The 25,679-nt window shown below is 37.2% G+C and overlaps 1 protein-coding gene across 5 annotated transcripts in view; it reads right to left on the bottom strand.

The window, feature by feature from the left end:
* bend5 (BEN domain containing 5) overlaps positions 1–25,679 on the bottom strand; it is a 408,562-nt gene that overhangs the window by 375,098 nt on the left and 7,785 nt on the right. For 4 of the 5 annotated variants that reach the window (XM_048211503.1, XM_048211504.1, XM_048211501.1 and 1 more), the window contains exon 3: positions 3,127–3,251. In XM_048211503.1, coding sequence (XP_048067460.1) covers positions 3,127–3,251 — 125 coding nt within the window. Of the gene's footprint in view, positions 1–3,126; positions 3,253–25,679 lie in introns of those variants that run through there. The other variant, XM_048211505.1, reaches the window with a different exon arrangement.

The raw sequence follows: 25,679 nt of genomic DNA on the forward strand, positions 1-25,679 counted from the left end.
GGGAGGGAGCCCAGGTTCTAAGGTAACTGTTTTTTTTGGGGGGGGAGAAGAAGAAAAGGAAAAAGACATCCATCCATCATAAAAAAATGCCGCAGCCAATTTCCACAAAGCCGCTAAGCTGATTGAGACGACCAAATCTGTTTCACCAGCTTACATTTACTTCAAAATGGTCATCTCAGCTTCAGTATCACACACTTTCACTGCTTCCCATTCCCCAGTTCTTTAGTAAAGAGAGAGTTGGTGGGTGTGCAGGAATAAAACACTCGTCAACTTCTCTGTGCCTGGCCTGATATCTCTCTAGCGCAGGGCTGCCCAGATCACTACACTTTGATTTAACCATTCTGTTATTAAGCTTATTTGTGTTCTTATTCTCTTTTTTAAATAAATAAATGAATAAATACAATAAATTAACAAAACATGCCATGTGTGTTGCAGTTCTCTCTCACAGACAACCCTTACCAAACAAACTCCATTCTGCTAAACCAACCAACCGCCCCCACCTCCTTCCACTGAAGTAGATTAAATTCACACTAGTCCTCATTTTAAACGGAAATTGGATTGATGGAGAAAAGATTACGGAGACAGAGGGCAAGGTGGTGACAGCGGGAAAGAGTGGGGAGGGTGGAGCCGGCACCAACAAAGCACCTCCAAAGCCAATAGTGTAAATGTTTCTCTTTTGCCACCTGTAGTGTGTACGATGTGTGTGTGTGTGTGTTTTCTTTCCCCTCCTGATCTTTCTCTTTTTTGCCATAGCAGCAAATATCCTGTTGGCGCAGGATGCAGAGTGGTATCTGGCCCTAAAATCGATCAGACTCCCGGACTAGGGCTTCCATTCATCTCTTGCCCATAAAATTTGATTAGCGCTGACTACAGCACTGCAGGGAGATGGGCTGATAGAGCCAGGCTACAGGAGATGGCAACAGCATCCCACATTTTCATCTAGTCTCTCTCTCGCATGTTATATTTTGTCTCTCTTCATATTTCTTTGTAAAGCACTTCCTATTAATAACAGCCCGTCCCTCCTCATATCGTCCTCGGTATGTACAATCCTTGCGTGTAGGTATCTAAGATCAGTGAGATAGCGTGTGTGCCCTCCTTCCGCCCCTCCTTTCTTAGTGTAAACCGTCCTCTAGCTATTAAACAAAAATGACAGCCGTGATGAGGCTTCGACCAGCGTTAACAAAACTAAACAACTGCAGCCCGGCCCAGCCAGCTGGCCTGTCCGGCGGACACGCCCTCTGTTCCCACATATCACTGTGGCATGTGACCACTCCTCTCCACCAATGACAAAGTCCTGAGCTCATGAGTGGATGCTGTCTGTCTGCGCCGTGAAAAGCTAAGAGGACAGGAGGGGGAAAAAAGAGCTAGACAGACTTGAAGCTTGACAACAAGGTGAAGTTTGTCAATTTGACTTGAGCATGTTTCATGGGAAGGACACTGCCAATTGTTGATTTGTCAAACCATGTGAAAATGCAACAAAATAAAAAAATACTAATGGAGAAGTTTATTCATTTGAGAGATAACTTGACTCAATCATCCGTAAATTACATTGTGTGTAAACCAATCTGTGTGCCTGGCGCGTGTACCGCAAGGTCTCTGTAAATTGATTACAGGCATGAACTGGCACTTGAGCGTCACGCTTCTGCAGAAAAAACTGATTTAAATTCATGTAAGCCTGCATGATTTAAGATTCATTTGCGATATCGATTCTTCCAGGAGCTTGAGACGTCATTTAAAGCATCAGTCATCCAATCTGCTGAGGATTCATGTCAGCATAAGGGATGAATTTATTTGGATGCTAATTGTCTGCCTTTGGGAGCATGTGGATGACACTTGAAAAACTTTTGGCATACCATCAATGTGATAATGACAAGCAGACCTCACTGGCCCAAATATCTTTCAATCACTCCTGACATGCAAAACTTCTAGACAGTTTCATCAAAAGTAACTTGCATATGTTTCACATTACAACATTACAAGAAAGAAAGAAAGAAAGAAAGAAAGAAAGAACAAAAGAACGAAAACAAATGTTTTCAACAATGATAATTAGGGGTGTAACGATAGATTGTTATATTGAGCTATCAAGATATAAAAATGCAACGATATGTATCATTGATGTAAATGATATGATTTGCGATATAGTTCGTTTTATCCATGTCTCAGCTTACTGTATTTACAAGTTATAATTGTCATCATGTACTCACCATCATGGCATTTTCGTTCAACTTCCAAACAAAGATACAGACTTTCAAATGCTTGCGTGGTGGGCGAAAACAACATGAGAGTGAGTAAATGCAGAATTTAATTTTTGGATGAACTAACTATTTACAGTTTGGTAATAGTCACTTTGACATGCTTTCTTGAACTGTGGTTGATTGCACTGATCTTCTGAAGCGCATTTGCGATGCCGGTACAGCACTCCTCAAAGTGAAAGCGCAAACATTAAATTGTAATCACCATATCACTTTTAGTTTTAGTAGTATGAATATTCAAAGTGTTTTAGATGGTTTATTCTTATATGTATAATACATTAATAGCAGGAGATGCGGGACGTAGCGAGCACCTGGAGAGTCTGTGCATGGGTGGCTTGTCTGTGTACGAAATCCTACGAATGCCTGCATTGAAAGCATGAGTACTGTGTGAAGAAAAAAATGAAAGTTTCCAGAGTTTCTGTGACATTACTACATTAAACTATTATATATACTGTTGAATGTAATGTATAATAAGGCAATGGATGAATATTTGTGGGTTCTGACAATAATAAAATAGTAATAAAGTAATAATAATAATAATAAAAAAAAACCTCTTTATTTTGGTTTAAAATATTGTGATAGTATCGTGAGTTCAGTATTGTGATTTGTATCGAATTGTGACGAGTGTGTCGTTACACCCCTATTGTTAATAATAAAAATGTTTCGTGAGCACCAAATCAGCGTATTAGAATGATTACTGTTGGATCATGTGACAATGAAGACTGGAGTAAAAAAAAAAAAAAAAAAGAAAGAAAAATGTTCCTCAATTATAATTTTGAAACCTAGATACATCTATATCCAAGCCTGACAAATGATGATAACATCTCCGATGGGTAAGCTTTTGTAAGGAATCTCTGTGCTGGTCTGGGCTCACCTGAGTCTCTCGAACGTTTTCCACTGTGAAGTTAAACCACACTCTGAACCGCGGGTTACACGTGTCAGGCCTGATGAACAGATCAAACTCAAATTCACTGATGTAGTCAACACGGCCCAGGTTACCTATGGAGAGACATAGAGAACAACAAAGAAGTCACTTTCAGGCCGTGAATCTATTCAGTAGCTCTATAATAGCCTTTAATATATGCATACAGAAACTTATACATTTCAAAACATGCTATTCTTTAGCTTTACCTTGCAGACATATATATTTCCACACAGACAGCAGTGACTGGGAGAGATTTCCCTGTAGACTAATAAAATGGACTATAACTCAGTTGGGATCCTGCTGATATTTGTGTGTGTTCAAAGTATTTCATTTATGTAAAGGGAAATAAAATGCTGCATTGCCATCTAACCTTTTCTTTCCCCACAGATTCTGACACACACATACACACACTCTTTCTGGTTGGGATGGAGGAAGCCGAGCCGAGACGCTTGGCAGTCGCTCAGGTGACGACTAGACAGCTTTGGTAGCAGATCGCAGAATAACAAACCTCAACATGGCTGCCGCAAACAAATAAATATTAACAAACCAGAAAAGTGCTTTGTTGGTAACATATTATCCTGCAGACCCCACACAAATGTCAAATGGCAGGTAATAAAGTTCAGCCTTAAACAAGCATGCTAATGGGAACACAGGCAATCTTCTCACATCATGAAGAATATTACAGAGAAAGTTTGATATCCTGCAACAAAACATCACCACGATACAACACACAAATACTGGCGGCAATCTGAGGGTTTTACTACCGTCTTTAGCATCACTGAATGGTTTTGGAATATGAAAGAAAGGAAAGCTAAGGCTAATTGCTTTACTTATTTCATCCATCCATCCAGAACACATGAAATTGCTTGATGTATTTTATATTGCATTTTTATCTTTAAATTTAAAGTTCATTTAGATTTTTTTAGAAAAAGTACTAGAGATTAACTAAAAGGCACAACACTCAAATTTAGCTTTCATAAGGCCTTTAAAGGGATAGTTCATCCAAAAATTAAAATTATCCCATGATTTATTGACCCTCAAGCCATCCTAGGCACAAATGACTATCTTCTTTCAGATGAAGACACTTTTTAACCACAAATGCTCATCTTGCACTGCTCTGCGATGTGCCACACATTACATAATCATGTTAGAAAGATCATGCGGGATGTAGGCGAAAGTACCGATCCATTGTCTACAAAGTGGATGTTCAAAGACTAAGCCAAACGCCCTTTACAAAAAAAAAAAAAAAAAAAAAAAAAAGGTAAAACAACAATGTCGGACGATTTTGAAGTTGGAGGAGAAAATGAGATGGAGTTTTTCGGCCTACCGTGGTACTTCCGGCTACGTCACGCGTGACCTTTCCAACGTGATTACATAATGCGTGGCACATTGCAGAGCTAGTGCAAGATGAGCATTTGTGGTTAAGTAGTACATAAATTTTTATTTTCTTCAGAAAATGTCATATCGTTTCGCTTGATAAGACCCTTATTCCTCGGCTAGGAGTGTGTAGAGCCCTCTGAAGCTGCACTGAAATTGCAATTAGGACCTTCAACCCGTACAAGTCCACTATATGAAGAAAAATCCTGGAATGTTTTCTTCAAAAACCTTAATTTCTTTTCAAATGAAGAAAGAAAGACATAAACATCTTGGATGACATGGGGGTGAGTAAATGATCAGGAAATTTTAATTCTAAAGTGAACTAATTCTTTAACCCCCTGAAGCTTTGTGGATTACTTTTATGATGGAAGGATGCACTTTTTTGGGCTTCAAAATACATTGCCCCATTCACTACCATTATAAAGCTTGGAAGAGCCAGGATATTTTTTAATATAATTCCAATTGTGTTTGTCTGAAAGAAGATAGTCGTATACACCTAGGATGTCTTTAGGGTGAGTAAATCATGGGATAATTTTAATTTTTTGGTGAACTATCCCTTTAACCTCATGGTTGCAGCCAGGTTGTTCCAGGGGGGGATTGTTGCTGTAATACAGATACAATTTTCTGCTAAATGACAACTAACTAACTTATTTACTAACTAGTGGAATGCTGCATTGTGCTAGTCCAGGATCCCTGTTCTATGGTAATGAGAGTAAAGAGTTAACTCATAAGGCTGGATGAACAGAAAGAAAGAGGGAGGGAGGGGGAGATGCATCTGGTTGCCCTGCTCATGCAGTCTGGGTTCAGGGAAAGAAGTGTGGAAGTCACCGCCTGGTGGAAGCTAGCTCAGAGCTAATTACTGACAGATGGAATGACCACCATTCCGTCACACCGGAGCCCAGCGGAATGTCATCCTTCTGCCAGAACAGAGACAACACATCCCAAGCATTTCTAAACTCATTGCAAACTTACTCGCCTGTCCAGAAAACCAGTGGGAACGGATCCTCTCAGGACGAAACTATAAAGTGTGAAGTTCAACCTTTTCAAGTTTCAACTTCCTGATATAGTCAGTTCTCACTCAATAAAAGTTCCAGGCTCACAACAGAAAACTCCATTATGAAAGAAGATTACAAATAAAACATGAAAACTTGTGACCTTTCTTTCCCTAAATATATAACTTCATAAACTAATTTATGCCTATCTGTTCATTTTCTGAATGGCTGCCCAATGGTTCTAATGGTCACTGCGTTTTTCTTCCAGTGTATTGGGTACAGATTGATAGTGCTCTCCAGATGAAATGGATATTGGCACTTTAGCTGATTAAAGTCACTTTCTTTTAAACACAAATCTCCTGCAGCAAGAATCCAAGTATGACAGCAGCAGCACACTCCCGATGGAAAGGCGTTTTTATAGATTATCAGACAACTATTGCAAAGGCCAATGAGTGACCTTTCTAAACATATCCGAATGAGATGGAAAGGTCCTTGTGTAACTCAAACATGATATGTGAAGGAGAGAAATTGAATTCAATTTCATGTGTGAATCAATAGATGCATTTTGCAACATTTTCTGAAAGTGTGTGTGCATTAGGGTTAGACTGATGCCAAAATGTTGGCTCTAGTATGACTGATAATAAGCCATTGATACTAAATCAAAAAGTCTAGGGCGACTAATGAAAATAAACCAGGGCTGCCTGTCAATAAATTCAAAAATTGAATGAGAATCATTTAAAATTAATCTCACAAACAGTAATTTTAAGTTCTTTCTGGGGAAAGAAAACAACAAAATGTGCAAGTGTAATAATGTCATAGACATTATACAGCTGAATATATGTGGACACCAGACAGCTTGCTGTATATTTCTATTTCTCAATTTTGATGCGAATTTAATTCTACTATACAAATTGCAATATGAACCAGTTATATTGTCAAATTCTGTAAATGCATTCAAATTATTTAATGAATAAATTACCTTTACACTGCCTGAACTGCAATGAATAGCAGAATTTGCTGATGATATGTAACACTGTAAGTTTTTAGTACTATGGTAATATTTTAGTACCAGTATACCACACAACTGCGGTGAACACCCAATTTAAAATGAGACATCTAGATGAATGTAATCAGTTTTATAGTCCAAAACCTCCAGAGCAGCTAAGAACAAGATGTAATGCCATTTCACATTCCCCTTCATATCTCAACCTGAATGACAGACATGAACTCCCAGCAGCAGTGATAGGGCTCCACACCGCAGCTCTCAGCAACTGAGAAGAGTCAAGTCAAACACACTTTACACCAAAAATAACATCTGTTTCACAGCTCTAACATGTATTTTTTATACATCAGCCAACCATACAGAGAAAGAGAGAAAGGATCAGTAGCTGAGCCAGTCACTGGAGGAGAAAAAGAGAGAAGGAGAGAATGGGAGATTGGTGGCTGCACCTGTTCCAGACAGATGTGCACTCTAATTCATCATTCATCCATTCCAGCACATTAACCATTTACACCACTTTTAGCATCAAATATTGGCCATCGACATGCAGTAACAGTGATCCAGTGATTTGGTCTTAATTGTGATAGTTTAATTGGATGAGATGAGATTTCTCATAGATTTCATGTGATTGTAAGACAAGCTACAATTAGTAGATTAAAAAAAAAGTGGAAAATGTTCACATATAATAATACTGTTCAAAAGTTTGGGATCGGTAAGATTTTTAATGTTTTTAAAAGAAGTTTCGTCTGCTCACCAAGGCTACATTTATTTAATTAAAAATACTGTAAAAACAGTAATATTGTGAAATATTATCACAATTCAAAATAACCGTTTACATTTTAAAATATTTTCAAATAGAAGTTTATTCTTGTGTTGGCAAAGCTGAATTTTCAGCATCATTACTCCAGTCTTCAGTGTCACATGATCATTCAGAAATCATTCTAATATGCTGATTTGCTGCTCAAGAAACATTTATTGTGTACAATTGTACAAAATATTAGTGTATAATTTTTTTTTTCAGGATTCTTTGATGAGTAGAAAGTTCAAAATAACAGCGTTTATTTGAAATATAATCTTTTGTGACATTATAAATGTCTTTACTGTCACTTTTGATCGATTTAAGGCATCCTTGCTGAATAAAAGTATTAATTTCTTTAATTTCTTTTCAAAAAAAATAAAAATAAAAATTCTTACTGACCCCAAACTTTTGAACGGTAGCGTATGTTACAAAAGCTTTGTATTTCAGATAAATGCTGTTCTTTTGAACTTTCTATTCATCAAGGAATCCTGTAAAAGAACGGTTTTCGACAATGATAATAAGAAATGTTTCTTGAGCAGCAAATCGGCATATTAGAATGAAGCTGAAAAATCTAAAAATCTTACAGATTCCAAACTTTTGAACAGTTGTATATAATAAATTAAATATATATATATATATATATATATATATATATATATATATATATATATATATATATATATATATATATAGAGAGAGAGAGAGAGAGAGAGAGAGAGAGAGAGAGAGAGAGAGACAAACACATATAACTGATAACATAAGTCAACACAGACATGAAAATGATCAAAATGATGGTTACAATGTTCTTTTACAAGAAATAGTGTTTTACATAAACATTTTACAAACCCTACTCTGCCACAAATATGCACAGAAAAAAAACAGATAAATAATAGCATTTTCATGAGACAAAAATATATTTTCATAAAAGTATGCTAAATACAGTTCCATTGCCAGTAAGAAACTTTTATGGTCATTAAATGTTCTTAATTTACTTGCTATTGGCAGGTATACAAAAAAAGTTAATTTTGGACCCTGGCTGCATCTCATGTCATAGATAATGAAACCAACAGATTGAGCTGTAAAAAAAAAAAAAAACTTTCATACTGAAAAAACTAAAAAAAAAAAAAAAAATAGCTACTTTATATCTGCGATTGATTTTTGTTTATTGCAAAGCACAAAAAAATGGGAGGGGGGATTGGAATCAATACTGGCCAAAAGTTTATTTTAAAAATCATTATTTGCCAAACAATTTTGGTGCATTTCTACATTAATTAAATTTCAGATAATATCTTCAAAATATAGTAAAAGCACACACAAACCCTTTGAATCCAAATAGCAGATCATACTGCCTTTCTTTCAGAACACTTGACTTTTCAGCACCAAAGACAGCTCCCCATAGACAGCAGAATGATGCCGCTCTCCGTGGTGCTGACAGATCTACCACAGTTACCCTCTTAGAAATGCATTGCTGGGTAACTTACGAACTCTCAAACATTATTTTTCACAATTACCCCTGCAACATTTTTGATACACACAAAATTTCAATATGAATACAAGCACACAAAAAAATGCTGATTTAGCTGCAAGCATCTGATTCATTTTCCTTCAATCTTCAGTCTTACAGCCTTACATTTGTGAGAAGAAAAAACACACTTCAGGGCTTCAGGGCAACAAGTCTCTGCTCAGCTTGATGGGAGAGGATATGATACACCATTGATTTGAGTTTTAATTTTATGGTGCCTGACTCCAGAGTCAGACCATGATGAGCTGTAATCTACAACGCTTCGGCCAGCCCTAAACAAGCATAAATACTACAGTGGAGGAGAGGTCCGGCCATCACAGCGTGGAGGATGAACGCCATTTTGGATGACAGTTCACTGACAACACAGATAATTCAATGTATAACCAGGGGAGGAAAAATCAATGACTGTATTTTAACTTGTGGTAGCATTTGTGTGTGTGTGTGCGCGTGTGTGTGTGTGTGTGTGTGTGTGTGTGTGTGTGTGTGTGTGTGTGTGTGTGTGTGTGAGAGAGAGTGTGTAGAAGGACAGAATGGAAAACAAATGGAGAAAGAGCAAGAAAAAGAAAATTCGAGCAAATTCTCCTACGTTTCAACTCTGTCTTGAGAATTTCATCTACATACTCCGTCATAAGAGACTTCTACAACACAGTGCTTAGGATTTAACAAATTGGGTTTTTAGGCAAATAATGCAACAAGCTCAGAGGAGAACTCTATGGAGTTCAATGGGAATAGAGGCAGTGTTGTTTTATAGCCTGTTTGCTCTCAGCAGAACGACACTGCCGAGCTGCTGGGAGGAGAGACACTTTCTCATTTATAGGGAGTTAATTCCCACTGTTATCAGCAAACTGAAATAAACATTCCATATAGAGAAAAGAGTGGGAGGTTGAATCATCTTATCTGGTGGCTTGTGTGTGTGTGTGTGTTTGAGTTGAAGCTTGTGTGTGAGTGTGTGTTTCTCATGTGGTTAACCTTGTTATAGATGTAGAAGAGAAAAGCAAATGGAGAATCCGTATTAATGTAATGTGTTTGCTGTCTGGAGAAGCATGTGGGTGGTCTCCACTCAGCTACCTCACACTGTTCCTTCCTTCCAGCTGTTCAATTCAGACGCTTATTTCTAAAACATACACTTGGCCTCCATTGCTTCTCATCTGATCTGCCTTACTTATATTCTTCAGTTATTACTATATTATCGTTCAACACCTAGAATCTACAAATCATGTGTAATGGACACATGTTGCAAATAATTGAATATGTTTGTGAAATGGAGTGGAAAATCTGTTATATTATATTATATTATATTATATTATATTATATCATATTATATTATATTATATTATATTATATTATATCATATCATATCATATCATATCATATCATATCATAACATAACATAACATAAAACATATAACATAACATAACAAAAAACATAACTGTAAAAAAAATGGCAGTGATTTTAAATGGTAAAACACTGTAAAAATGTTACAGTGAAAAACAGTTAATTGGTTTACAGAAAGTTTCCGTACTATATACGCTGAATAACGGTATATTTAATATAATTTTATGGTAAAATACTGTTAAATTTACAGTTTTTGGAAGTGGAAAAAAACAAGTTGTATGATGTACAGTGAAAAACTGTATATTGACATTGACAATTCCCTGCGTGACACTTCACATTTGATGTATTTTCGTTGAAATAACTTTGTTTCTTCTTAGTTTTTCTTATTTTTTTTTTCAAATCAGTCATGTACATTAGGGTTTTATGTTACATCTAATGTAGTAAATTAATGTTTATTGTATTTTTAAAATTTCATGTGTGTTAACATAATGGTGTTTAGTGTTTTTGGGAATGACACTGTGTGCATCTTCTATATATTAATACTGTCCTTCTCACCTTGTGGAAAAGCTGCTGGTGATGAACTTTGATTCATCATGGGACTTATCACCACTGTGTTTGGTGGTTGTCAGTGTATTACAAAGGTACAAAACAGATATTAGTACTTCAATAGGTTGGTAAATTAACATTATATCAGTTAATGAAAAAGTGTTTTTTTTTACCGTAAATTTAACAGAATTGGTTTTACAGTGTGTAAAATAAACAGTAATGAACCAAAATTATTACAATATAAACCTTTAAATTATACGGTTTTGAACTGTACAATAGACAGTAAACTAAGTGCTGTCCCATAAAACCTAAAAACCGTATTTTTTAATGGTAAAGTTCTGGCAACCACAGCTGCCGTTTTTTTAGCGTAAATTTTACTGGGATTCTTTTTTTTTTTTTTTTTTTTTTACAGTGTAATAAAATAATATAATATAATATATAATAAATATAATATAATATAATATAATATAATATAATATAATATAATATAATATATAATATAATATAATATAATATAATATAATATAATATAATATAATACTTTTTGGGGGTTTTTTTTGTTTTTTTCTATGATTTATGATTTGTTTCATTTCTGCATGTGAAATAGAATAAACAGAAAAATGAGGGAGCTATACGATACTGAAAAGAGAGTGAAAAAGAGAAACAGAAAAAGGAGAGAAACAGAATGGGGGCAGGTCTGTCAGACATTGGCATACAATAGGAACATGGCTTGGCTAATCCCATTACAGAGCTACAAGCTTGGTCAGTTAGAGCAGTCCTCCTGCTCATCCAAAACAATAAGACACTCTGCAGTCCACAGCTGCCTAACAACCCACAACCACAGAACAGGACCATATAGGGAGAAACTGAGAGACTGAAAAAGAAAGATAGAGGCAGAGAGAATAAGCCAATGATGAAGGAGTGTAGTTAGTCATTGTAAAATTTAGTGACAGATTATTTAATTAAAATATACATGGTAAAACATAGTATGGAACTCATATACGTGTTATGCAAAATAGCTGACTATAAAACAATAAATAATAGGGATAAACACATCTATTTGAGCACCAAGGATAAGCACTATCTGGTATCTATTGACTAGCTGTACTTTAATTACTGGTGAGAAATGTGGTAAATGTAGTGAGTCTAGAGCATCCCAGGTACTGATAACGGCATTGGACACAGATATCTTTCAACCTTTCTACAAGTTTTTTTTTTTTCTTCTGTAACAAACTGCATTGGAAATTAGAAGTGACTCTGGAGAACGGCCACCTCTTAAATGTGTTTTTGCCATGTGCTCCTTTTCATTATTGGAAAACACATCAGACTCTCCCACGGGTGAGAATACCTGGACACGGACAACTGATAAAGCTGGAATTGATTCAAACCCCAGGAAAGGTATCTGGCACAAGACCTCCAGCCAAATTCTCTTCATGCAGTTTTTCCTGCCCTCTGTCTAAAGGCAAGGTGTCACCGAGGCAACATCAATCTCTCTCTGTGTCCCTCTTTTTCTCTTTTTATCTCTGCTAAACTTTTTCACATTTTTATCGTTAAATCAAGACAAGAATAGAGCCATGACCTCTAACTCTCAGAACGTCTTTAACAGGTGTCAAAACTGTAAAAGCCTTCAAACTAGCATTCTTCACAACGCCAGCGCTATTTCCATCGCCATTCTGGGAGTCCCATGAGGAAGGCCGTGCTGTGCATGAATGTGGGTTTTTAGCTAAGCGGCCTCTAGACGCTAATTAATGACATCAATTACACAATGTCACCCAAATCACTAGACTGTCATTAAAATGGTACTAAATAGTAAAATAATCACATGCATTAGCATTTTATCAAAAATGGGGCAGGAAATAAATTCAAGAGTAGTAATTGCTTGACATCTATCTTTTAGCATGGATATGCAGAACACTCAGTGGCACAAAATACAGAGCGTCTGCATCTGCGCTTTGCAGCCCACACGCTTGGCAGCAGTGATAAAGGGGCCAATGAATCTGAAAAGGTTCAAATTTTCTTGCTGCCCTTGTATCGGTATTGCTCGAATAAAAAAGGGCCCAAAGCAAGTGTGTTCATTTCATAACAGTTGGCAGGTCACAGGGAGGCATTCACTGTGAAATGTACTAAATTGTATCATCGATCTCAGCCATGAAACATGCCGGCTTTTCTGAAGCCCCAGACTCCTGGAGGCACTCTCTTAAAAGAGCCACTCATCCCCGTCAACTGTGGTCTTCCCTCTTCCTCTTATTTCAGGAGAACGGGTTAACGTTGTTACCCCCTTTACATCCAGATTTAGATTATGTACCGCTTTGTTCTCCTTCCTTTTCATTCCTTGCCTTATCATTTTGTTAGCTGTACGATTTGAGTCCTTAGTGGGTAAACAGAAGTCACTTCAAATTTCATGCTATCTCTTTACGAGTTAATTATATGAAGTCCTACAAAGGACAAAAGACGCTTTGCCAGCGGGACAGCAGTCCAGGTCCTTTTCTTTTTCTGTCGGCTGTTTTTTCAGGCTTTGTCTTTTTGTTTTCATCTCTCCCTAACACACTCCCTTGCTCTCTTTTCGTTATCTCTTCCTCTAGTTCCTGCTCGATATCCCTGGCCTGGCAATAAGAATAATCTTTCCTGCGGAGAGTTGGGAGATAAAGACAGAAGAAGCTGAAGGGTCCTTGGTGTGCCTGTGGTGAAGAGAAGGTCAACAGTGCTGCTAAGAGGGGTCTGTTATCAGGGTGGTAGCATCCTATTGGGGAGCGGCTGCCCTGTTTATTTACAGTTAATGCTCCCTGTTGGTCTGCGCTCTGATGCCTGGGGCTGACTGGTCTGTAATGGGAGGTGGGCACCAAAGGAGACAGGAACAAGGGAACCCTGAAATTAACGGCAACTCCAATAGGTCACCAATAAGAGAGGGGGCTTTCATTATGAGGCATGAAATGTCAAAACAAAAACCGAATAAAGATGAAATGTTGATCAGTTCTATTAAAGTGCAACACAACGGCTGACACAAACAGCAGCGGGGTTGTGCACCATTCTGGATTAAATTTAAAAAAATTTGAATTGAAGTAGCAAACAGGACACAAATTTGAATTTAAATATAATCTATTCAAGAAATCTGTCTATTAAAAGAAATTTAGGTAACACTTTAGTTTAGGTCTTAGGTTTAATTCTCACTATTAACTAGTTGCTCAGCATGTATATTACCAAAGACTATAGAACAACACAAGACGTGTCACTCGTATTATTATGAATGGGAGAAAGTGAAACACGCAATATGGCGGAATAAGTCCCGCCTTCTAAATAAGAGCCAATCGCCGACTGGTAAAGTCATCGCGTCACTGCAGCGGCCGTTAGAAGCACCAGTTTCTATAGAAACAGTCAGACTCGCATTTACGTCTGCGCATGCGCATTAGCTTGATCCAGCCTGAAAAATACAGATTTTTTGTCATGATTCAAACATTTGGAAAACAAATTATGAGACAGTTGTTGTTTGATTTGATTGGTGATTTCAAATATGAAATTTAATCGTAAGGTTGGAGAACAGCTTTGGAGAATTTGATGTTTCCCCATTCAAAGAGATAGGAGCTGAGCTGCATGATGCCCAGGATGCCCGAGAGGCGTTTCAAAGATGGCCGCCGAGTGAAATGACTTGTCTTAAAGGGACTTTGATATTACTAGAATATTGGCGGTTTAATATTACTTATAAAGCACATATTAATGCCTTATTCTGCATGACCATATTCTGCATACCTCATTCCTAAACTTAACAACTGCCTTACTAACTATTAATAAGCAGTAATTAGGAGTTTACTGAGGCAAAAGTCATAGTTAATAGTTAGTTAATAGTGAAACTAGACCCTAACCTAAAGTGTGACTGAAATTTATTAAAGTGTTAGTTCACCCAAAATGGGAAATTCTGTCATTAATTACTCACCCTCATATCGTTCCATACCCGTAAGACCTTCGTCCATCTTCAGAACACAAATCATGATATATTTGGTGAAATCTGAGAGTTATATGACTCGTCCATAGACAGCAATATGATCAACATTTTCAAGGTCCAGAAAGGTACTAAAGAATCATTAAAACAATCAACGTGACTGCAGTGGGTCAACCTTCATTTTATGAAGCGACGAGAACACTTTTTGTGCGCAAAAACAAAACAAAAATAAACTTTTTTTAACAATATCTTCTCTTCTGGTTCATTCTCATACATTGTTTATGTTCAATGCTTCCAGGTTCCATGTTAGAACGCCGACTCATTATTGGCCGGCTCCTGCGTCAGCATCACACGCATATGTTGTGCTGCTCACATGATCAGCTTTGGCCAATACTGAGCCGGCATTCGGACATAAACATGGAAGCCTTCACTGTGCTTACTGCGGCAACTACGTAATGAAAGGGAAGAGAAGATACTGTTGAATAAATCGTTATTTTTGTTTTGTTTTTGCACACAAAAAGTATTCTCGTCGCTTTGTAAAATTAAGGTTGAACCACTGCAGTCACATTGACTGTTTTAACGATGTCTTTAGTACCTTTCTGGACCTTGAAAGTGGTGGTTAAATTGCTGTCTATGGACGAGTCATATACCTCTCGGATTTCATCAAAAATATCTTAATTTGTGTTCTGAAGATGAATGAAGGTCTAACGGGTGTGGAACGACATGAGGGTGAGTAATTAATGACAGAATTTTCATTTTTGGGTGAACTAACCCTTTAACTGTAATTGTAACTTGCATCGTTTAAAAGTTTTCTTTTTAACTGAAAAAATTAAGTGTGAAGGTTTATAGGATTTATACAAAATAAAAAAAAGAACTTTCGCTGTTGTTAGTTTCACGCAAACCATCCTTGTAATAAACTTAACATTATTGAGTAAACTGCACATATAAATATTATGTAACAGTGACAAATTCAAATGATTTGTATGTACTCAAAGAAATTTTATCAGCTTTACTTAATTTACTTAATTTCTTTTGTTATTTGTACAAATTACTCAATAAAGTTGCATGGAACCACTTGACACTGCTTTTTTTTTTTTTCTTTTCTTTTTTTGAGTGTAGAATCCATAGATCGATCCATAGACAGACAAATGGATTGCTGTTTTCACAAAAATATTAAGAAGCAAAATTTAGTTTATTGAGCACCAAACCCGCATATTAGAGTGATTTCTGTTGTTGGATCATGTGACTTTGACTGGATTAATGACTGCTGAAAATTCCGCTTTGCCATCACAGGAACAAGTTACATTTTAAAATATAGAAAAATGGAAAACAGTTACTTCAAATTGTAATAATATTTCACAATATTACTGTTCTTACTGCATGTTTGATCAAATAAAATGCAGCCTTTAATTCCAATTCAAACTCCAATTGTTCCGATTCTTTGGGGTGTAGCCAATTCAAGTCAAATTCACATTTATGAATTGAAAATTTTGCACAAACCTTGTAATCAGATGTGTTCAAGAAGCACTAGTTTTTTTCTTGCATGTTTCCTTTAAAACTGGGGAACAACACAGCTAGGGGCAGCACCTGATTCAACAAAGCACATCTATTTCCTGTAGGTTTACATCCGAGCTCAACCAATTGATTGTGTTTCATCTGGACTATGCCAGGGAATCGGTTTGGAGTGAATACTAACACATGACTCCTCTAGCAAGCAACAGTCAGCACTCTAAGGGGTTGGTATGCAGTGATAAACTCAGAGTTGAGTCCCATAGCAGTAGCATTCAGTAACTAGCGCACATCTGGTCTGTGCTGTCGTGTTGTGCAGCAGTGTGATAAAACCACAGCAAGCAGCCATTGTGGACCAAGATGGCTACAAAATGCCAGCAAGACTTCTTGGCCATCCCAAGCTAGAAACACAGAAATCTCTCAACGTGCAAAAGCTTTTCAAAGCAGGGAATTACATAAAGTGATGCTACTGTCAATGGCCTGATAGACTCGAATGGAAAGAAAAAGAACAGAGGGGTTCAACTGCAAGCTGTTCAGAAATCTTGGCAGAAAATCAGTGCTCCTTCTCACCTCCCTTTGCACAAACCACAAGCACTCTAGCAAACTACACCCACCACGGTGTAATTACTTAAGAGAATTAAGCAACAGTGCTCTAAATATATAGTAAAAGGAAAAAAATAAATAAATACAAAGTAGAGAAACTCACTGGGGGGGAAGGCGCACTTTTCAGATTTCTGCAAGACAGCAAAAGAAAATTCAGCTACACTGCTAATACTCTTATCTATACATCTATTTTTGGTCCATTGACCGTCAATGTTTGAGTCTGGCAATCATATTTACTAACAGGAGACACTCAAACTGTTCACACACCAGCTTATATATTGTATTTCAGCCATTACTGTATAAAGAAATAACTGAAGCCTTTTTTTAATTCTCATGATTTATTTATTTTAGTGTGTCATGTCAGTAGGGTCAGTAGTTAAAAATATAAATTATTAAATTTAATCGATACTCATTTTTAAGAAGCAATATCGTTTCTTAAATCCGAATTAATCAATCTTTCAGTCTATTCTGTTTTCAATTGATGAATGAACAACGCTTTGTAATACACCTCCCATCCAATAAATCACAAAAGGCATTGTGCTTTGTTACTTCTGAAATGAAACAAAGTCTCAGCTTTCAAATTGTGTCAATTTTATTACAAAATTCCAACAATAAATACCACTTTGGTGCTCTTTATTGTGGCGTGACAGATCGCTGTATCGCCTCAGTTCAAGCGAAGTGGCAGCATGCGAACTGATCATCTATTCCACTTTACTACTTGTTGCAGCACGAAGTAAACATGAATGTACATCAGTAGATATGTTGAAAGATTATAACATTATAATAAAAGCTTCCTTATGTATAATTTGAATGTAAAGCCTACAATTCAGTTAATTTTAACCTTATACTATAGTGATGTACCACCTTGAGTTTTCTGTACAGTTTACAGCATTAGTTGAGAGATTTTTCCTTGAGGAAATTTGCCATGTACAGTACTGTACCTGATAGGCCCCAGTTAATCAATACTAAAGGAAATTTAATCGTAATCAAATCAAACCACAAGCTTTTGAATCAAAATCGAATGGTATCATGAAATTTGTGTCAATGGCCAGCCCTACATATCAGCATTTAAGGTTAATTTCATGGCAAAAACGGGGTAAAATCAGTTTAAAAAAAAAAATAGATTCAAATATTTACAGACAGATACAATCTCTCTCTTTCTCTGTCTCATATATATATATATATATATATATATATATATATATATATATATATATATATATATATATATATATATATATATATATATATATATATATATACATAAATACACACATATACAGAGAGAGAGAGAGAGAGAGTGTTTAACTAGTGTGTGAATGTAACCCTATAAATTGGGACTGACAACTGTATTCTGCTGCTGTGTGAAAGCAGACTATGAGGGATTCAATTTACATTTTGAATATCTCTTATTACAAGGGAAAAAAGCAGGGATGGTCATTTTTGGCTACATGGTAGGAGGCACTGGAATCAGCAGTGGCTGCCAAGAGCAAGGAAGCTTCTTGAACCTCCTTCAAAGGACAGATGCAAAGTTTTTACTCTAATTAAGGGCGAAGTGTTTGCACACTTAAAATGTTCCCGATTCAAAGACAGTGGGCGGTCTAGAATTGGTTTTCTGCTAGACATTGGCCTTTTTAGACTCTCTCAAAGAATTTTCTTCGACAAAAATCTTCTCTGACACACTCCTCACAGCCTACAGCAGCAGATGAAAGGCTATAGATTTTGCTATTAACGTTACCATCTACCACGCCAAATTTAGACTGAATAATATTCTTACGTGATGAATATCACATCCTTTTACAGATCAATACTGTTCATTCTGAAATAAAATGCTTTGCTGTGCTCACAGAGATATCACAGAGCGGAGAATGCAAACAAGAGGTGCTGTTAGCAAAACAGTAAATCTAGATTCACTACGGCACTTTGTGATTCTACGTAACACTGAAGTGTTTGAATACAATCTCAGCAGAGAGCAACAATCAGAGCTTTTATCTTTGTAGGGGGGAATGTGCTCAAATCATGAAGAATAACAGTCAACAAGTTTAAGGACGGCAGACAGGAAGCAGTTATCTGCTAGCAAAACAATGTTATATATCCCTGAGTAGCACTGTACGTGAATGTGAAACGCTGCAAATTTCAGAAATGGCAAAATCTGACAAACAGGTTTTGGTTCAGTCTCAAGAAGCTGTCAGAAAGCAAACAGATGGTATTTCTATTAAAATTCCTCCATGTTCTTATGCATCGGTTTACAAACATACCCAGAGCATACAAATGTGTGATATCAAACGCAACCTGACACATCAATGAACTTCATCTCAAAGAAAATGTTTTAAATAAATCAGCAATATAAACAGAGGTGCTGTAAAATAAGTAAAAGGAAAAACACCGAGCGCTAAAGCGTTACAAATCTCCAGTGTTTTCCCAAACTGCATGTCCTTGCCTAGAATGAGGAATGACACGTCCGCCTGGCGCCTGTGTTTACGGCATCAGGAGAGCTGCTGGGGAAATGGATTACTCCATCATCATGGAGCAGCGTGTTCATGCGGCAACGTATCGCAACACGGCTCTGTGTGTAGTCATTTTCACCTGCGAGACGCTCTCTATTCCCCGCTCGCGGCGTCGTTTCCAAACTTTGCTTCTGAATGCACAAAAACGGCATGTTTTTGATCAAGAGCTTTAGCAGCAAACAATGGCCCGACAGGCAGCCATGGGCCCTTGAAGCGTTAAATACGAAAGAAGTATTTAAACAAAACCCGAACTGTGGAAACAAGTTGAAATGACTTTACTACACAAAGTGGAATGGAGCCAATGGTGATGCTGACTCGATCACTTGACCTAGTATATTAAACACTCTCTACACAAGAGTGGCGGCTTAGCTCTGACAGCTCTAGCACAAGAGTGGGTTAAAGAGCTCATTGACAAAAACACGCATACGGCATGACCCTGCGCAGATATTCAGGAAAGACGCCATTTGTTGGAGTCTCTCCTAATAGGGGTCAGCGTCCGGCTAAAACTGCACAGATTCCATTTGCTTTAAAGAAGAGGCAGTTGTGCTCTGAGTTAACCTCCTGCTAATAACTGTAAAATAGAAAACGCTGAGCCTGTAAGTGTTATGCTAGTCTTCATACCGCCCATTATAATGTGCTGGTGAGAGCATGTGAAGGGTGCTAATTGAAGTTTGTGTCACGTTCGCAAGTAAAACGCATGGCAGGAATTAGTTTCTAAACTGAGTGGCTGAAAGTGGGAACGTGTTGTACGGTTTGAAAACTGGTTCCTCGCTGTGCCTAATTTGATAGCACTGAACCAATACAACGTTCAGTAACATCACATATTGCATGTTCATTCTTCTGGAGGAATCTCGGCATAGGGAACATGCATTAGCAATCAAAATACTTCAACAGAGAACAGATAGAAAATGAATTGGTCATAAGGTAAGATATGATGGATCCAAAGACTTGACTCATGCATGAACATGTAGACTGGGTAAACCCAGCCTGATCTGCCGGCGATTTGATTTCGCCCGGCAACTCAGTCTGGAAACCCCTACATTCATTTCTACTGCTTCTGATACACTTTTGCGGGAACCAATCACAGACTGGCTTATCCACCTTGCTCGCCATTGGCGGGTATAACACGATGACGATAGAGAAGCGACGGCAAGCACGACCGTCAATCCAATTCCTTTTAACCTCTCGACGATGCTGAATGACTTCTTTAGTTTAGCAAACAAATCGCTCGAGTGGGTGTAAATACCACTCACTTTCATGTTTTTTTTTTTTTTTTTTTTTTTGCACAACCTGCAAAAATCGGTCGATGCCATTGCTGCTTCTGCAAACCGCTGATCAATGCTACAAACCATTACAAACTAAACCTGTCTGGAGTTTTCGCGTCGCTCTGCAAAGTACGTCACCCGGATCGTTGATCTGATTGGTTGAAGGACTATCCAATTGCGTGAATAATGCCTCTTGTGCAGTAGAAAATACATACAGACTCCACAGACCAATGTTCAATTTTAAATTGAGCTTGGTCTGGTGATAGACAGACAAATTAACATGTGCATTCCTTAGGAATGTATACTTAGAATGCAATGAAAGTTGCTTTGGATAAAGGTGTCTGCCAAATGCATAAATGTGTGTGAAAATGAACTTGTGGACCAACCAAATCGAACAAATTAAAGGGGATTATGACTCAAACTATATACACTAAAAACACTGGTGTGTTTTTATAGGACAGAACACATGTTGGGTTAATTATGACCCAGCAAATTGGGTTGTTTATTTAATCCAGCATAATGGGTTGATTAATTTTTACTATAATACTAGCTTATTTTTTACTTCATACATGAATTAATGTTTATGGATTAACTGAAATCTTCTAAACTTTTTTTTTTTTTAAATACTCCACAACCACTGGTTGATAATATAATAATTCCATTATTTTCGATCATCATTACAGTATAGAATGTTTTATATAAATTTTTAATACATATTGCCTACATTTAAGCTTGTTTAACAAATTTTAGAAATAAAAATTAAACATTTATAAATAATTCAAGTCTAATCGATCAGTCTCTGTTGTCCTGTTTCCACCATAATGGCACTGGATCTCGTGCTGGAGCTTGTATCGTGTCCAGCGGGGGAACTCAGACTTGTAGACAAAATATGCTGTGACTGACTCCATAACCTATCTAAAAACAATCAGTCTACAGTTCTGAGAACATATTTTAACATCCTAAGTATTTATATTCTGTATTTTTTTGAATAAAATCATAAAATTTTATGCAAGGTATCAGCCGTTTCCATCACGCGAAAAGACCTACGCGACAAGTCGTGACTCACATCGCACCCCTGTATGTTGCTTTGCATAAAATTAAATGATATACAGCATGTTAATGAATTTATAGATAAAATAAAATGTACACAAACCTGTATTTTACCAAAGACATGCACCAATTTGACAGAGTTGCACTGCTCTCTCCTGAAGAGGTCGCAAAAAGCCCGCAATAAATAACTCAACCCCCGGCTTGTTACGTCTGACCCAGTTGTTATGTCTAACCCAGGAGCTGGGTTACACAAAAACTACCCAAACACTGGGTTGTTATGTCTAACCCAGGAACTGGGTTACACAAAAACTACCCAAACACTGGGTTGTTACATCTGACCTGGGATCTAAAAAAAAATAAAAAATAACACCCCAAAGCATGCGAAACAGCACAGGCACTGAATCACACTAAAACACTGACATTCGCAGAGTATGATACCAGAGGAAATACCTCAAAGTACAAGTCAATAAAATATGCGCAACCACACATGTGCACTCCATGACATTCCCATGCAGGTATCTCAACAGCCATCAATAGCCTAAGAGCTGAGGTTTCATTCCAGATCTCTCCAGGCTGCAGGGCTCTGATCAAACATAACCAAGGCTGATGGTGGGAATGTCAGGCAGGATTATCACCTGTTTCATTTGCTTGTGCACATTTGAAATATCTGCTCGCCCGGCTCGTTCCACAGTGCAGACACACACTCTATAACCAAGCACTCTAGGGGTGGGTAAATATTACAGCATGACTGTGTGCAGACCACTGTGCTCTTCTGCTCTGAGAAGTAGTTTCTATGATGGCAAGAAGAGTGAGGACCAATTCAAATTACAGTTCAGCTATGAGGTTCGTCTCTGTGCATGAGACTGTAAGGATGTGGAAGAAACATGCAAAGTTCAAATACAACAGCTTTTTCTTTTCTTGTTAAATTACATTGAAAAAAACAAGTCTTAACGGACAAATAAAATTTTTAAAAATGTGAGATGCTGGGCAGTGGAATGAAAAAAAATGACACAAGGCCTAGCTATGCATCTTTTAACTAGATTGCCGCATTTTTAGAATGCATGTCATGCACATGATGCTGCAAAAGATGCAAGACGCAATTACAACGGTCAAACATGTTATGTCCGGTTCAGACTACACGATATTAGCCCGATTTTGCCACAATCTGCTTGACGTAGGGTGTCTTGATGCAAGATTAGATCATTTCAGCTTGTGTAGTTTGTCATAGTGGATGTCACGACAGAAAGATGTTTAATTTTTTTCCGGTCGTCGAATCGAATCAGTGATTCGGATCTCCTATCAAATGTCTAAACTGCTGAAATCACGTGACTTTGGTGCTCCGAGTCACTGATTCGATTCGTAAAGCTCCGAAGCAGTGTTTTGAAATCGGCTCATCACTATATTGTTGAAAAGTCATTATTTAGTTTTTTGGTGCACAAAAAAATATTCTCGTCGCAGTATAATAATAAGGTAGAACCACTGAACTCACATGAACTCTTTTAAATATGTTTTTAGTATCTTTATGGATCTTGAGAGAGGAAGTGTAATTTCTTTTAAATGCAGGCCTCATTAAGCCATCGGATCTAATCAAAACATCTTAATTTGTGTTCCGAAAATGAACGAAGGACTTACGGGTGTAGAACTACATGAGGGTGAGTAATAAATTACATTATTTTCATTTTTGGTTGAACTTACCCTTTAACAGTGCATCGTAGCGCTTTGATTTCATGTTGGGGAGGGGTGTAGTACAGTCCTACACTAATGCTTTGCAACTGTTGTTTCATCTTGACATTTACCTAGCGGATCAATTAGAAAAAGAAAAAAAAAAAAAACTAAAACTGTATTTTGTCACAGAAAGCAGACTGCTCAGACCACTTTGTCAAATAACTGTAAATGTTACAGCCGCTTGGCTTTGTGCATTGACTTGAGTGATATATGAATAAAGGGCCACAATGAGTAAGGACCTGTTACAGTAAAACTCAAGAACCGAAGCTGTTAACCTTGTGGTTTAGGAGGGGGAAGAGCGCAAAACCCCTTCCACACATGGTCTCTGAGTGCACAGATATTTTCTTCAGGGTCAGAGCTGTATAACACCACAGGCCTGAGTATCAGTTAGAGGAATGAAAGAGATAAAGCTACAAAATTGACAAAGGACAAGCAGGCTAGCTTCAACCAGCTAGATGAGGGACAAAAAAATGCTTGATAAAAACAATAAATCAGAAAACTATGCTGGTTCTTCTCAGAAACCCGCCCAAATCAATTCAATTCAATCCTTCTTAAAACTTCGAGGAAAAAAAAGAAAAAAAAAGAGAAAACCGTAAGACGCCGGACAGTGATGTAGCTTTCTTAGTAGGAGCATGACTCTTCTGCTAAACACCAAGGCGTTTACAAGCATAACTTTCATCTTCTAAGCGCTAAGCACAAAATCTGCAACTAATATCCCTTCCACTTGTCTTTTTTATGCTTGCCCATGTTGTTATGTTTTGTTGAGGACAGGAATACATCTATAGTAGCCTAATATCTGTTTAAGTACTCTTCATCCTCCCTGTAAGCCCTGCTGTCTCCTGCAGCCACTTGTGTCGAGCATAAAGCCTGATTGTTAGAATGTTTCCACTTCTTTAATCAATGGGGATCTGACTGTCTTGATTCTGGGTACATCTGAAGTATATAAATATCTGCTGGCAAGCCTGGCTGCTTTTTGTCCCCTTGGCCTCCTTACGTTTTTTTTCTCTCCCTTCATTCCCCTCTTGTCTTTCTGGGGTGTTAAATGTAATCATTCATCCACTAGATGCACTCTGCAAGAGTGACATGAAGCATGAGGACTTTGAGGGAAGATAAAAACAGACGGAAAAACTCTACTGAACGTTTAAAAAAAAAAAAAAAAAAAAGCAAAACAATTAAAGCCCCATCAGCGGAGAGATTTTTCCCTACTGTTTATCCTCATTAGCAAGCGTGCGGCTGAGGCCTTGTCCCCTCTCCGAACACATTTCTTTTGTTCGCTGAATCGAAGGTTTTTTTTTTTCATCTATTATGATTACAATGGATAATTTAAAATCCCCAGTGCAAATCCGTTAAATGCTTAGGGGGTACCGCACGTCTTGGATTGTCATTGGTGGATACGTTATATTCTGCCCTTGGTGGGAATCGAATCATTATGTAGACACACATACGCATATATGCACTTGTGTACACACGCACACACCTTCTTCCTCTGCCTCTAGCTGGCACCAGATTTAATCAGCAGCTACAGTCAATAAGTTTTATCACTCAGAGCCTCTGATAAGCATCAGCATGTGGAGAAATATTTTTGACATAATTTACCCCGCAGAATGAATTATGAAACTGATGTGAGAACATCTACACGAATGAAAGGGAGTGTGTGAGGTAATGAATGACATGCACTTTAAAACCTTCAAGATCTCCTCAAAATGCATAGGGTTTACATTAAATATACTTGATTCTGGCATGCTAAATTGGGATGCTTTTATCTGGAGGCCACAGATTAATGTAAGACTATCAATCCTATCATTGTCAGTTATAAAAAAAAAAATAAAAAAAATAAAAAATCAGCTACTCCTCCAAAAAAAAAAATTGACAAACAAATGTTTCTAAACTAGAATAAAACCACATTATTAAAAACCTCAGATAATATCACACGATTAAAGTGCTAATTATAACCATTAAAGCTCTTTTAAATTCAAGAATCTATGGAATTTACATAATGCGGCAAACGTAACTATATCTATAGAGCCATCAATACCGTTTTAATGACGCCTTCGGGAAATATTCATTATGTTTTTTACTATCAAACTGTGCATAATGGGGGTTATTTTAATAAGTTATGCTAAAAGAGACAGAGGCACAGAAGTGAGAGAGAATTAGAAACCTGTAGGCCCAAATGCCTAAGAAAAGATATACCACTGACCTAATCTGCATATGGCTGACAAGAAAATGAGTTACATCTCATCTAAATGTAAATTAAGTGTTTTATGCCTTCAGTAAACAGTTTACGTATCCATGGTCTGTTTTAATTAACCAATTAGAATTTATTACCCGGATACT

The sequence above is a fragment of the Megalobrama amblycephala genome, linkage group LG12 (genome assembly GCF_018812025.1).
Source record: "Megalobrama amblycephala isolate DHTTF-2021 linkage group LG12, ASM1881202v1, whole genome shotgun sequence".
Lineage (NCBI taxonomy): Eukaryota > Metazoa > Chordata > Actinopteri > Cypriniformes > Xenocyprididae > Megalobrama > Megalobrama amblycephala.